The sequence below is a fragment of the Mustela erminea genome, chromosome 9 (genome assembly GCF_009829155.1).
Source record: "Mustela erminea isolate mMusErm1 chromosome 9, mMusErm1.Pri, whole genome shotgun sequence".
In the NCBI taxonomy this organism is placed as follows: domain Eukaryota; kingdom Metazoa; phylum Chordata; class Mammalia; order Carnivora; family Mustelidae; genus Mustela; species Mustela erminea.
The window spans coordinates 24631076-24646485 of NC_045622.1; the positions used below are offsets into that span (position 1 = coordinate 24631076).

Below are 15410 nucleotides of genomic sequence, written 5' to 3' on the forward strand. Positions count from 1 at the left end.
ATTTAAGCGAATACGCAGGGAAGTGAGAATTTGTAACGGTGGCAGGTAATGAGAGAAAGCCGATGACAGTGAAGCGCCTTTCTGTAGCCAGAGTGAGTCAGGGGTGCATTTTTCCCAAGTGAGCTAACACCACTTGCTAATGCAGAGCCGTGAACTGAGCCTGCCATTGACTCATGCACCTGATGGCCTCAGGTGAACTGGGCTGCCAGGCGCGGTGGGAGCCTGGGAGACCAGAAGCCTGTGGGACAGCCCCCTGGAGTTTTGGTTCCTAATGAACGGCTGCTTGGGAAGCAATGCTTCATTAATGGGGAAGGCTGAGTGCTCTCAGCGCGGGGAATTTACTAGCTTCAGTCTGTTAATCACTTTGAATAAAACTGTTAGCTTCCAGTCGCCTTTCCCTGGGACAACTGGAGATATGTGAATTGCCGATGTGAGACAGGTTCTGAGGTTTTGGGGGAAGGAAGACTGTTTTTATTATTGGAGATTGCAATCGTGCCCTCTGGTCAGAGCAGGGGAGCTGGGCAGCTGCAGTGCAGCAAGTGGCACCTGGAACCTTCATTGCCAATACCTGCTGGTCTTGCTCACGGTCAGACGTTGGGGAAAGAAAGTGTGGCAGAGAACACATTCTTGGGCATCCCCATGGCGCAGGCTTGTGGGTGGGAAGGTTTGTGTAACAGGAGGAACCTCAGAGCCACAGACTGTAATCTTCAGAAACCTTGGACTTTGAAAGTGGTGACCATCGCTCCCTATAGCAAGGGTGCTTGGCCCAGGCTGTCACTCTAGAGGTCACAGGGAGACTGCTCATGTTGGCTCAAGGAGGGGTCCTTCCTGTTGGTGCTCAGGTAGTAGACCCGGGGTTTTTTCAACATTGGTCCATAGTTGTAGTCTTGAGGATTGAGTTTGGAAGCCTGGCTCTCTTTCACATTTGATATACTCCAGTTGGGTTGTTTGCATTTTCTCTTCAAAAGCTTTGAGCAGGAGCTTCCCTTGGACAAATCAAACTTGTGTAAAAATATGGTGGGTGGAGGGGAGTCCCATACAGGAGGAGGCAGACAAGCCAGACGTAAGTAGGTTCACGTCCTAGTTGCACCTCTCACTCTAGGATCATCGCCCGGGGCTCAGCAAAATTTTTCTTGTATGGGACCAGAAAGAAAGTCATTTCAGTCTCTGTCACAGCCGCTCGCCTCCAAGCCTGGACCAGGAAAGCAGCCATGGACGTAGGCAGACAAATGGGTGTCCATATGCCAATAAAAACTTGATTTACAAAAACAGGCAGCAGACAGGATTTGACCGTGGTTACCGAGAGATTCTAATCTTTCCAAATTTCAGATCTCTCATCCGTAAAATGGGAATAATTATACCTACTTCATAGCATCGTAGAAAGGAATAAATAAGACAGCATGGGTTGTTGGGGTCTGAGCTAGAGGCTGGGATCCCACCGCGGTTCCCTGGAAAGGGTTGCTGGATCTTTGGAAATAGCTCCGAACTTCACACTTCCCCGGAATGGCTTTGACCTTCAGGGCTTCACAGAAGGCTACAGAGAAATGTAGAACCACGGTTATCGATCGAATGGGAAGCAGGAGGGGTTACAGATTGAATGTTTCTTCTGGAACCGAAATTTTAACAGTTCAGGGCAGTTACGATGAATGAATCTGTCTATCAGAAAGTATTTTTGAGCCCTTGGTCTGGACTGAGAACCTGATAGGCACATCTGTAGACAGAAAAGAGGCCCTTGCTGTTAAATTGGGGAGGCAGGAACAGGGAACCCTTGACAACGTGGAGCCCCCCAGGTGATAGCTGACTGGTGGGAAGGTCCAGGGGGGAAAAGCTGTGGGAGGTGTCGTGGGGGTGGGAAGGCCCCCCTGCAGGAGGAGGGCTTGTGCTGCATCTGGGTTGATGAGGATTTTGACAAGGATGACGGGTCTTTACTTTTCCTTTCCAGTTTGGATTTGGGGACAGCGTCCTCATTTTATATGGGATCCACGTAAAGACTCTGTCAGGTCAGAAAGAGAACTTTATAATCAAGGCTGAGAAATCCTTTTCGGGTCCAGAGCAGACAGTGGATGTTTCCAGGATGATGGCCCCAGGTGCCCTTGGGTTGTAGGCATCCATTTCTCAGGTTCCCAGAGTTTCATCCATGAGATACTTGGAAGGAAAGTAAAGCTCTCTGGGGAAGAACTGCTTCAATGGGGGACGTCCGCACTCTGATATCGCTGCCTGGAGCTAGTCTGCGGGACCCCATCCCTTCTGCCCCTTTCCTCCTTCCTCATCCTTCCTTTGCATCTCGTGCCTTCCAGGTTGGACTTGGCCCAGTCTCTGGGACTCACTCAACTGCAGGTGAAGACTTGGTATCAGAACCGCAGAATGAAGTGGAAGAAAATGGTAAGGAAGAGGGGGAGTCTCACCGCGTGCCCACCATGATGGGGAAAATTCTTACCACAGGGCTGGGAAGAAGACAGGAGGGACCACTGGTGGTCTGGGTGTCGGAGAGTGGAAGGCCTTTTATGATGCTGGCTGGGAGGGAGGCCATTGGCATGGTCAGATAAGCCATTCCTCCTGACCTGGATTTCCTGACCAGAAGGATATTCTTTTCCACAGTTTCCTTAGAAATAAAAGAAAGCTCACAAGCTTCTCAGTTGCTAGTTTTCACCCCACCTGCTGGCCTTTTCTAAGAACTTCCTTCCCCCTCCCACCAGGAGCTAAGATTAGAAGTCAGGACTCTTTGTTTATGATGACATATAGGGCACATTTGTTCCTGGGCTACATGGGCTAGAATGTAGGCATTGTCAGGCTTTAGTGGGGATCAGAGGAACCTGGATTGCAGGTACAAATGCAGAAGTCGAGGCTCTCCCCGCATCCCGAGTGCAGAGGTCTGTGACAGGGCTGGGGATTCATGTGATCGCAAGCTCCCAGGTTCCCCTGGTGGTTTCCCTAACATTGTTTTATTACCTTGCTAATCGAGCAGTCCATCTTTGGTTTCTAAATGGACCTATTAGCATAAACACCCCTTGCTAAAAAACAAACAAACAAACAAACAAAAACACCAAATAGACATCTCCATATTTTGAAGGATTCAGCTTCATCATAGTTCACTTTTTCTTAAAAAAGAGCAACTATGAAAAATCTGTTAAATCTGGATTTTCCAAAGTGGTTGCATGTTTCATTGCCAGTTCTGTAAACCACAAGGGAAAAGGTCAAAGCCCAGAGATAAGAGGTAAGCTGGGACGAGAGGGTGGGAAGCAGCCTGTTTTCTGGAGAAACCAGGTACAACCACGGCCTGTGACCTGGGCCTTCCTCACACCCTCACTGAAATTTTCTGGCCCTTTCTCCTCTGGTGCAAACCAGGTAGTCCAGACCTGCTTGGATGACACTCTAATTTACTAACCCATCTGGCCACAAGCCATCTTTCCTGGTGTTCAAGAGCTAGAATATGATGGGTTTTTTTTACAGTTACTAAAACTGAGGTCCTTCTCTGGCCCCTAGTTTTCAGGAAAACAGGTGAGTCAATAGATATTTTTAATAGCTACTAGATACAGAGACATTTTCTCAATTTTGTGCTTTTGTCCAATATTTTTTTTCTGAAAACATTAGTCCTTGCTGTCATCTGAGAAAAAGAAATACATTGTAAATTAATTCTTAACAGGAAAAAAAGCCAGCCAGGTGGCATTTATTATATTCCTGGAAGGGAATTCCTGGGCAAATCTCATCATTTCCTCTGGGGGGACCTGAGCCTGCCAGGGAAGGATGTTCAGGGGGAGGCGGCACGGCTCCCAGAGAGCTTGCAAAGAGAGGCCAAGATGTCAGTACAAACACACATATCCTGAATGACTCCACTCGTGTGTCTTCACATCTCTTGTGAACTGTGCCTTATCCTAGGCACGATAGGAAGTAATGAAATAAGATGTAAGCCTGCCTTCATGGCATTTGTGACCCCATTGGAGAGTCAAGGTCCAGAAAGCAGCCAGGGAGCATGTGATGGTGAATTACAATTCTTGTAGGTATATGAACCAGAAGTGTTCAGGGGCTGGGTATTTGAGAAGGGTGTAAGGAAAAGTTGAAGGATAAATGGGATTTGGTGAAATATGCCGTTCCAAAACCTCCAGAATGCTACGGTACATGAAGATGATGGCTGAGGGGCACCTGGGTGGCTCAGTGGGTCAAGCGTTTGCCTTCCGCTAAGGTTGTGATCTTGGGGTCTTGGGGTTGAGCCCCGCATGGGGCTCTTTTCTCAGCGGGGAGCCTGCTTCTCTTCTGCCTGCCTCTCTGCCTGCTTGTGTGCGCACTTGCGCGTGTATACTCTTGCTCTCTCTCCCCCTCTCTCTCTGACAAATAAATAAATAAAATCTAGGGGGGAAAAAAAAAGAAAGAAAGAAGAAAATAATACGGTAACCTCCCGGGGAACTGATCTCGGAAAGAACCAGATCTGGGAGTTAGAAACTCTGGGCCGAGTTCCCATGCCTGTCCCTCCCCAGCTGATTTTGGGCAAGTCCGCCACCCACCTCCTTCCTCGTCAATCATCATCATCGAAATCAATGTCTCCCGAGTGGCAGAGGCATTGTTGAAATCAGTTATCAGCGATCTCTTCATGAGTCAGACAGTTAAGGAATTGACAGCCTGCCATCCCTGCCAGCTCCGCCCGCTGCCCATGGGACGAGCGTGTGCCTTTGCCTCTGACGTCACCTGTTGTTTACCAGCTACTGGGCTGCCGGCACAAGTGCGAGCTGGTTAGTGAGGGTCAGCCCCGTCACCAAAAGCAAAATGGAAGTCACTCAGCAGATTTAACCTCAGAGAGCATTCCACGGGCCAGCCGAACCCAGGTCCCTTCAGGAGAGGCGGGAGTGCCAAGCGCTGTGTCCGCTCTAGCAGTTAAATGTTGAGCGTAGGAATGGAACACCGGGGCAACGGAGATGCCAAGATAAGTCACGAACATGTCCATTCCAAAATAAAATGAGAAAAGAGTACCCTGTCAGGTGGGAGGTGACCGACCTGTGAAACTAGTAATTATTCAGAGGGATCGGGACCACAGTGGACTTTACTGGGTTTGGAATCAGGATAGAGAAAGGGAGGGCATCAGGGAAGAGGTGTCTAAAATGGTTTCAGCAGACAAATAGAAGAGGGCCAGGCAAAGGTGGGGAGGGTGTCACAGTCACAAGGAAAGAGCCAGAACACCCGGGGCCTCTTTGAACGGCTTCAGAAAGGCCAGAACTACAAATGGGAGGGTGGTAGTTCCATTGCGGGTCTGAGTTCTGACTCCCCCTCAACAGCGAGGCATTGTTGGGATCCAGATTGCCTCATATGTTTTCCTGGTAGAACTCTTTCAAGGCTATCTCTTCAAGTACTGGGAGGAAAAGAAAAAGCTAATTGGGTAATAAAGATGTCTCAAGGCTAGTCACCTAATTGGAACTGGAAAAAGATTAGCACTTGGTTCTCAAGAGTTACTCACAGGGCGGCCAAGGAGAGCGCTGCCAGAGGCCAGATAGCATCTCGGACTAGTTCCTACCGGTCAGCATTGGTAACTTCTAGCGGGTTGGGTAAATTTCATCTTGCACATGAGATGGGACGCTCACCCTCTATTCCATTTCTGTTTGGCTTGAGTTCCAGGAGGACCCAGAGTTTTGCAACGGGCCGAAAGTGCCTTATCATTCAGGGATCTCTCTCAGCTCTAAAACCCAGTTCCGTGAGAGGATCCGAAGAGACACCAGCCTCCTGCCCTGGTCACAGGATTGGGTGGGCCACAGAGCAGGCGCTGTCCTCATCTTGGGGCACTGCAGATCTCCAGATAGTCAACAATTCCATGAAATGGCTACTCTCTATGTGATCTTGAGCAGGTTACTTAACCTTTGGGGTCCTGTCTTCCCGTTAATAAAATGCCTCATACATAAATACCTTATAGGGCTGTGGTGCTAATTGAGCAGTGCTTCCTGCATAGAACGCAGCTGAGAAGTATTAACCACCATCCTCCTCTTCCTCCTCTTCCTTTATTATTATTATTATTATTATTATTATTATTATTTACTTAGCCATGTAATTCACATCTTCAGAGAATCCAGTTTGGGAGGCCAGAGAATATATAAGCAGAAACTGAATTCTACAGGTTTCTGGGGCCCCAAAACTGTCTTCTGGATGAGAACCATCCTGGCTGTCCTTTCTCGCCAGGCCTGCTCCTGCTCAGTGCTCTAGCATGTGGAGCATGGCGTCTTCCAGCAGGGAAAGGCTGTCGAGCAGGGTGCAGGAAAAAGATTTGTGCTAGGGAATCCCAACTTCTCAGCTTCATGGAAATAGTCATCAGTTGATCCGACTCTCCCTGCTCCAGAGAGCTGCAGATGAAGACAGAAAAAGGTGCAGAAAGCACCCCTGGGAAAGGCGCCCGTGACCCAGGCTCTGCCAGGAGACTGGGGAACTGCAGAGCGGTGTTAGAATCAGAAATCACAGAGGCACATTTGACACATCGCTCGCTCATTATGCACAATGAGATATTGGTAAGAGCGTTAGAGTCAAGTGGGCAGGGCTGTGTGTTCAAATCCCAGCCCTGCCCTTGGCTTGCTCTTGGCCCAAGGCAGATTACCTGTGCCTGCTCAGTTTCCTGTCTGAGTAATGGGGGAGGTAGAGGGCCCCTCCCTGCGCTCACGGTCCGTGCTCTGCCATCTAACTGCGTGTCTCCCACCCAAGTGCCTTGGAAAGGAAACAGGCCTGTCCTGACATCTTCAGCCACAGCATATTTGAATATCTCGTTGAAGGGTTTTGAGGGGTGAGGGGAGCTGCGGCTAGCAGCAAACATGACTAATGGAAGTAGATGGTGTCTAGCCGTTTCTCAAAGGGGCATGTGGCCTCAGGTGTGGTGTGTTGTCTGGACTCCCCCGACCAAGGGGACTAAACTGGCTTTAGGAATAATTGGGCAGAAGGGACCCCGGGGAGGAGGGCCACGGGGTGCATGAGAACGCACGGCTCCTGGCATGGGACGGTTATGAGATAATTGCTTGTCTCAGGTGTGCTGGGAGGCAAGGGGCCAGAGGTCGAGTGCGGGAAGCAGCCAAGAGGGTAGTTATCTCCTAATTATTGCTTGCGCTGGAATGTTTTATCCCATTTAGAAAATGGCTTGATTGTTTTGATTTTTTTTTTTCCCTCTGTGCAGTAGGAAAACAGCCAGGTGGGGTCTATCCAAGCTGTGTGGGTGGTGTTCTCTAATTGCTGGGCTGGACTTTCTTTTGCCAATTAGGTGGCTTCCTTAGACCTGCCCTTTTATAACTTGATTACTATATGGGGCAACTTAATTTTGTATAACCTCTTTCATACCAAGTGGAGCTGCTTTCAACACATAAATTCCATCTTGGCACATCTGGGCACTTTCAACAGCCTGCACTCAGACTGAAATAAAAATCAGATGCTGACTTATGTGAAAAGGAATATAGGGACGCCTTCTCCCCAGAGGTGCATTCTGTCAGCGTCTCTACCTTGTTAGAGGTCCCCTTCCTACTTGTGTGTTTGCTGTTCGCGTGGAAAGTGCAGTGGCTGAGCAGATCCCCAGCTAAAAAGAGGTGTTCATTGAGCCTCTGGGTTTCCTCACACTTTATACAAAAAACAACTCAAAGTGAACTATAGACCTAAAGGTAAAAACTAAAACTGTAAAACTCTTAGAAGAAAATTTAAGAGTAGTGCTCGCTTCTGCCGCACATAGTAAAATTGGAATGATACAGAGATTAGCATGGCCCCTGTGTAAGGATGACACGCTAATTCGTGAAGCGCTCCATATTTTTTTATGGAACCAGAAAAGACCTCGAATAACCAGAGGAGTGTTGAAAAAAGAAAATTTAAGAGTAAATATTCACTGCCTTGGATTTGGCAAAATCGCCTGAGCACACCAAAGCCCAAGCAATGAAAGAGAAAATAAATCAGACTTCATCAGAACTAAAAGCCTGTATGCTGTGAAGGACATCGCCAAGAGAGGGAAGAGACAACACACAGAACGGGAGAACGTCTTTGCAAATCTTGTATCTGATGATGGACTTGTATCCTGAATGTGTATAAAAAACCCTTATACCTCGGGGCGCATGGGTGGCTCAGTGGGTTAAAGCCTCTGCCTTTGCCTCTGTTCATGATCCCAGAGTCCTGGGATCGAGCCCCGAGTCAGGCTCTCTGCTCAGCAAGGGCCCTGCTTCTTTTCTCTCTGCCTGCCTCTCCACATGCTTGTGATCTCTGTCTGTCAAATAAATAAATAAAATCTTAAAAAAAAACAAGAACCCTTACACCTCAATAATAATAAGGTGACCAAATTTCACTTGGGTGAAGGATTTGAATAGACCTCTGTCTCAAGAAAACATATGGCTGGCCCATAAGCACAGGAAAAGATGCTCCTCTTCATCAGTCCTCAGGGAAATGTAACTCACAAGCATGGGGTACCACGGCCTTCCCTCTGGCGTGGCTGATATCAGAAAGACATACCATCACGTACTGGTGAGGATATGGAGAATTGGATCCCTCATAGACTGCTGATTGGAACATGGTGCAATCGCTTTGGCAAATAGTCCGGAAGGTCCAAAAAACAAAAAACAAAAAAACGGAGTTACCATATGACGCAGCAATCCCAATTGTATGGATACACCCAAAAGAAGTGAACAGATGTTTCTGTACCCTCTTCACAGCAGCACTGTTCACAACAGCCAAAAGGTAGTAGCAACCTCCGCGTCTCTCCAGGGATGAATGGGTAAATGGAATATGATTTGTTCCCACAATGGCTATTAGTTGGCCATAAAAAGGAATTGAAGTATTGATCTAGGCTACAGCATGGATGACCCTTGAAAGCATCTCATGCTGAGTGAAAAGATGCCAGTGGCAAAGGATGACATATTGTGTAACTCAATTCATATGAAATAGCAAGAACAGGCAAATCTGTAGAGACAAAAGGCAGAAGAGGGGTTGCCTAGGGTTGGCGGGGGGGCAAGGCCTGGGACAAAATACAGGTGACTGTTAATGGGTATGGGGTTTCTTTTGTGGGGTGCTAAGAATGTTCTAAAATTGGATTCTGGGGTGCCTGGGTGGCTCAGTGGGCTAAGCCTCTGCCTTTGGCTCAGGTCATGATCTTAGGGTCCTGGGATCGAGTCCCACATCGGGCTCTCTGCTCAGCGGGGAGCCTGCTTCCTCCTCCCTCTCTCTCTGCCTGCCTCTCTGCCTACTTGTGATCTCTCTGTAAAATAAATAAAATCTTTAAAAAATAATAAAATAAAATTGGATTCTGGTGATAGTTGTACAATTCTGACTGTACAAAAGATCACTTAATTGTCACTAGGAAGTGTATGGTATGTGAATTTTATCTCAATAAAGCTGTTTAAAACAAGAATTTCTGGCTTATTGAGTTACTGCCTTCATTCCTACAGTTCAGCACCCAGAGGTCCTGTGCTTCTCTTGAAAGAAAGAGGTATAATTGATTGATAAGTATTTAGTAACTGTGTAGAATTAGTTAAAAGTGATTTGTCTGGAGCACGAAGCAAGGGAAAGTTGCAGGATTTACCTTCAAGGAACCTCTGTTCAAGTACAGAAGATAAGATTAAGTGGGTTATGTAAGTAGCACAATACATTTCACTCCTAATTATCCGTGCTAATCCAGGTCCTCCTGAAGCGCCCAGGAAAGCTGCAAGGACACCAAGTCAGAGCTCAGGGACCGTCTGTGATATTCTTAAGTAACATACACGTCTTTTTTTTTTTTTTTTTTTTAAAGTTCTGCCTTTGTAAGTTACGGTATTCTCCACATCACACATTGGGACAATAAATGTGCAAGTCCATTGCAATCAGCCAAGGCTATTTGGCGTGCTGTTACATTTCTTGCTCTGTATCTTTCTTCCCCTCCAGTTGTTGAACGTCTGCTCCCTGCAGCGACAGAGTGGGAGGAGCAGGCAAGTAAATGTGCAGGGACAGTGGTTTGTGAAAAGTGCTCTAACGGAGGAAGGGGAAGAGCTCACCTTGCCCCTGGTGGAGGGCCTCTGGCGTGGACCTGGGAGGTCAGGGAAGGCTCCCCACAGGAGCACCCTGCAAGCTGAGTTCCTCAGGGGAGGAGAGCGGGGAGATGGGTTCTGCCGAGCAGGAAGAGTTCTTGCTCTCTTGTATACGTTGCATCTGTTGGTCACCCTCGTCATCCCCCTGTGAGAGGATCATCTCGGTTTCGTAGACTAGGAAGCTGAGGCTCAGTCTTTCAGGAACTCTCCCAAAGACGCAGCTGTAAGAATTCAACTACCGTAGTGATTCGACTTTCGAAACTGGCTGGAACTTACTATTATTCTCTACTCCATCTTTGAGCCATTCAGTTGTATATCTCTTGTAACATTTTTTCTTACAGAAATACTTACACATGATCATTGTACCAAAAAAATAGAGACTACGAAAAAAAAGAGAGAGAGAGAGAGAGAGAAAGAAAGAAAGAAAAATTAAAAATTCTTCATGATCCTGATACTGAAAACAGGTCATCCGTCCTCCAGATTGGGTTATGCTGGTTTATAACCTGTTTTCCACAGAAGTACGTTAATGATATTTCCCATGTCATTAAACATTCTACACAAATGATTGTAATGTTTATCAAGTATTCTCTCTCTGGGATATGCTATAATTATCTACTCAGTCATATAACTAAACTTTAGAGTATCCCCCCCGTCAGTTTTTGCTGTTACAACCAACTTTTTGATGAACGTTTCTACAGATCAGTCTTCATCTCAGTCTTTGATGACTTACTTAGAAGTGAAATTTCTTGTCCGAGTATACACATCTTAAGACTTGATTTGAATTCTCAGTTTCCCTTTTGAGAAGGTTGTACCAATGACACTTCCACACTGGAGTATTTATTTTCCTGCTTGCTATAAATATTGGCTTTTTACCTTGTCAACTTGATAGGTACTGCTTTAATATTTTAATTGTTATTTCTTTCCTTACTGTTGAAGTTGGATTATTTAATGTGTTTGTGATCATTTTATTTAAAGCCAAAATATGCGATACTCACTGAAAGTACATTGAACATTTAAAGAATGAACATATCTTGGGGGCGCCTGGGTGGCTCAGTCAGTTAAGTGTGTTCCTTTGGTCATGATCTTGGGGTCCTGGGGTCAAGCCCCATGTCGGGCTCACTGATCAGTGGGGAGTCCCTCTGCTAACCACCCACTCCTGCTAGCACATCTTCTCTCTCTCTTTCTCTCTTTCAAATAAGTAAATAAAATCCTTTTTAAAAGGGGTGCCTGGGTGGCTCAGTTGGTTAAGCGACTGCCTTCAGCTCAGGTCATGATCCCAGGGTCCTGGGATTGAGTCCTGCATCAGGCTCCCTGCTCAATGGGGAGCCTGCTTCCCCTTTTCCCTCTGCTTACTTGTGCTCTTTCTCCCTCTGTCAAATAAATAAATAAAATCTTTTTAAAAAAATCCTTTTTAAAATGTCACTCTAAAATAATAATAATGACAATAATAAAAAGAATGAAGATGTCTTTATACTCTACAGGTGATGGGTTGAAAATACCTTTTGCCAGGCCATCGCTGCTGGGAAGGAACCCTATAGACCCTCTTGAGTGGGAAAGTGGAGGGAGGGAGTTATTTATTAGATTTAATGACTGTTTTTTTCTCCCACGAAGGTTCTTAAAGGTGGACAGGAAGCACCTACAAAACCCAAAGGTCGTCCCAAGAAGAACTCCATCCCCACATCAGAAGAGATTGAAGCTGAAGAGAAAATGCACAGCCAGGCCCAGAGCCAGGAGCGCCTTGCACCCTCCCAGGGACAGGAGGAGCTCTGTGACCCCCAGGAATCGGAAGCATGCGACGTCTCCGTAGAGGTGGCAGAGCCCCCCGGCCAGCCCCAGGAGTTGCCAATAGCCTCTTCGGAACCCCCACCATCAAGCTAAAATAAAAACTCAGTTGGGGGAAGGGGAAGATGGGGAGGAATGGAAAGAGGGAAGTCAGGGAGAATAGAGAGAGATACGCTCCCCAAAGCCTGGTAAACTTGGCGAGAAGAGATCCAGTCTCCCAGCCCCGACGGGTCTCAGTGGTTTTCATCACAAGCATTTGATGAAGACCTGCTTGCCTTAGGCCTTTCTCTTCCTGAAAGGCTGTTTTAGCCACGGGATGCCCTTGATGAAGGGAGACAGTGCCTTGGAACTGCCTGCCCCTGCTGGGGCGAGGGCTGCGGGGCTGGCACGGCGGGGGGCTGCCCCGGCGCTCTCCCTCCAGCCCCTGCACAGCCCGTCATCAAAGCAGAGAGATCATGGTGGAGCCCGGGCCGCAAGCCTGGCCTCCTTCTTAACTCAGCACTTATTTCTGTCGTTTTAAAAGAGAATTTAATGTTTTTGGTTGTTTTTTGGGGGTGGGGGCGGGGGGGGGGTGGGGCCAGGCTGGTGAGGGTGGGCAAAAAAGGGGGGGGGGAAGCCAGTTCTGAGTTATTAGAATTGTTTCTGAATAAAGTTCGTTTGAAGACCCGTGTGCCTTTGTACCCATTCTAAGTCAGGTGACCCAAGAGCGGAGAAGCCCTGGTTTTCTCGCTTTATTGAGTTGCCCTCCCCGAAGCTGCCAAGCAGATTCTGTTAAGATAACTTCTATTTTTTAATTAAAAATAAATCTTTCAAAAGGATCGGGTGTTTTGTGTCTTCTGGGGAGTATATTTAGCCCTGTCTGGATACGGCTTGTGGAAAGACCCGGAGAGATAGCCCAGCTCCGCAGGCTTTCATTTTGCCCACTATAAAATAGAAGATGGGTCTCTGCCCATCACCCCTCCCACCGCCTTCTGCCAGAGCCGCTCTGCCGTCAGCCACTTTCCACCGTGGGCTTCCAGCTTTAAAAACGGCTTCACTTTCTTGAAGAGCACATAATAAATGTACGTGCTTCCAAAGTCAAACAAAAAGAAGTCTTGCTTCTCCCCGCCCCCAACTCCCGTACCCTCTTCCCCCCCATCCTGCACAGGTCACCATTTTTATGGGTTTCTTATTTATCTTTATTAAGTATCCATTTGGGTGATGGGCTCGGCAGCTTTTAGCAAAAGAAGATTTGAGAGCTTCTTGGCTAGAGGTGCTCTGCGATTTTAAATTTAAAACGATGTCCCACTTTCAGGAAGACCAGGAAAGAGGGAGGCCCTGGACTCACTGAAGGAGGAAAACTCTGACCCTTTCTTATCTGATTGTCGTGCGGGTGGGGGGAGGGGGCGGGGGGGGGTTGCTGAGCCCATAGGGGCAGAGCGCCAAGCTCACCGACTAGCAATTCTTTTTTTTTTTTTTTTTAGATTTTTATCTATTTATTTGACAGAGAGATCACAAGCAGTCAGAGAGAGAGAGAGAGAGGAGGAAGCAGGCTCCCCGCCAAGCAGAGAGCCCGATGCAGGACTCGATCCCAGAACCCTGGGATCATGACCCAAGCCGAAGGCAAAGACTTAACCCACTGAGCCACCCAGGAGCCCCCCAACTAGCAATTCTTGATCACGTGGTAACTCTGCCCAGTTGTGGGCTCAGGAAACATCTACCCGCTTTCGTAATGGCTGCAACTAGGGAGCAGAACCTGCTGCTGTAAAACAACTCATGTCATTTTTTGGAAAGTCACATGGGGATGACCTGCTTGTTTTCAACCATCAGGCCGCCAGTTTCCCCCCGTTAACACCGCCAATCAGAGTGACTGCGATTTCGACTTGGCTAGGCAGCGCCTCCTTTCCCTTTGCTCTCGAGATCAGCAAAAAGAAAGCCAGTCATTTGCCTGCCTCTAGTGAACAAAGGAGCTGAAGATTTGGCCTCCGAGAACCAGTTTGTGCAGACCACACCCAGCTGCAGGTGAGGTTTCTGGAGGTTTCTGGGGCTGTGTACGTGGGACGCTGCCTCCCGCACCTCGAGCCCATTCCCCCCCAGGACAGGTTTACGATCTGCCTGCCAAGGGGGGGACCCAGTGAGCTGGCGTGTACCCCTGGCCACAGGAAGCAGATGGGTCTGTGTTAATCGGGGCTCAGTCCTAAGGAACTGCTCTGTCCTGTCCAGCCCCAACCTGGAAAGACTTTGCATTAGGATGCTGTTTTCCTGTGGTGGTTTTCGGTCTCTTGTCGTGGGCTCTCACAACGTCCCCTTCTGAGGGGTCTGACACTGACTGTTGTCACACACAATTAATCCTGAGCTAGACTTCCGGGCACTGTTTCTGACTTGTGACCCTGTCCGTGGCCTGTCATCTATAGTGTTTCCAGGGATTGGAGGTATTTCAGTGCCTGGTCTCAGACCTCCCCTGATCTTTCCTGTCATTCTGGAAGCCCTGAGCTCAAGGTCAACTCCGCTTCGGAGCCCTGGGCTTGTCCTGGGGCCTCAGCTCTGTGTAGCCTTGCTCTGGAACTGCAAGACGGGTCAGGGCTGGGCTGCGGGCGTGTGAGTGGGCATCGATTCCACACCAAGCCCTGCTCATCCTTAACCTTCCCCTTTCCCTCCAGTCTTCCCATTTGCCCTCTACTTCCTGAGACATGTGATGGCACCCAGAAACCCAGCTCCACAGGGTGTCTCTGCACTGTGACTAGTAGGTGGCATTCAGCGCAGTCTGGAGCGGACCCATTCAGGGACCCCTGACCCCAGGGTTTCCCCTGCACCAAGCCCAGTCTGCTCGCTTTCTCAGCTGCTTTCTAGGAGGCCTCTCTCTGGGCCTTCACCCACCTTTGTGGGCCTCACTAAACAAAAGTATTCCCTCCTTTGTCTGACATCCAGGATAGTGACCCCGTGAGGGTTCAGGGTCTTACTGTCGGGTCTGGTCACTTGATGCTTTCTGATGTTTTCCAGAGGAAGGGAGCAAGCCAAAGCCAACTTGCCCACACAGGAAGCCGATGCTGCCCCGTCAGGCTCTGAAATGGGCTATTTCTTCCAGTTTTATAGGAAGCCTCTTAACCAGGGAGAGGTTAATTAGGCTCTCCCCAGGTCAGGAGCCATGCTGAGAACTGAGCCCCGGGCAGGTTTCCTGTGGGGACCTTCAAGGTGAGTGCTGGCCTGCTGTCCCTCCCGAGGCTGCAGGGGGATGGGGACATAGGGGGCTTTCAGCAACTGTCTGCCCCGAGAGCATGAGTGCTTTGTCCTAGGCCGGGATTAGGAGGGGATGGGGGCTTTCCAGGCTACAGTAGGTGAGGCCACCAGGAGCCACCACCTGTGCTCCCACCCCTTGAATCGTCTATCTACCATCTATCTATCTATTTTAAGATTTTATTTATTTATTTGACAGAGAGAGCACAAGCAGGGGGAGCGGCAGAGAGAGGGAGAAGTAAGCTCCCCGCAGAGCAGAGAGCCCAATGCGGGGCTCTATCCCAGGACCCCAGGGTCATGACCTGAGCTGCAGGCAGCCACTTAACCAACTGAGCCCCCCTGGCGCCCGTCCCTGTCCCCAAGACAAACACAGCCCCCTCAGGTCGCCCCCTGCACCTTCTATGTTCACAAGGATTCCTGGAACAAGTT

At 48.5% G+C, this 15410-nt stretch overlaps 1 protein-coding gene and 1 non-coding gene across 2 annotated transcripts in view; both read left to right on the forward strand.

Annotated features, from left to right (window-relative positions):
- BARX2 (BARX homeobox 2) overlaps window positions 1-12580 on the forward strand; it is a 73004-nt gene extending 60424 nt beyond the window's left edge. The window contains exons 3-4 of the mRNA XM_032359348.1: window positions 2298-2382; window positions 11598-12580. Of these exons, the coding sequence (XP_032215239.1) occupies window positions 2298-2382; window positions 11598-11864 (352 nt within the window). The 3' untranslated portion in view covers window positions 11865-12580. The remainder of the gene's footprint in view (window positions 1-2297; window positions 2383-11597) is intronic.
- Window positions 7653-7754, forward strand: LOC116600411. The gene has a single exon (XR_004289625.1). It is a non-coding gene; the product is annotated as a U6 spliceosomal RNA (small nuclear RNA).
- Window positions 12581-15410: the final 2830 nt, after the last annotated feature.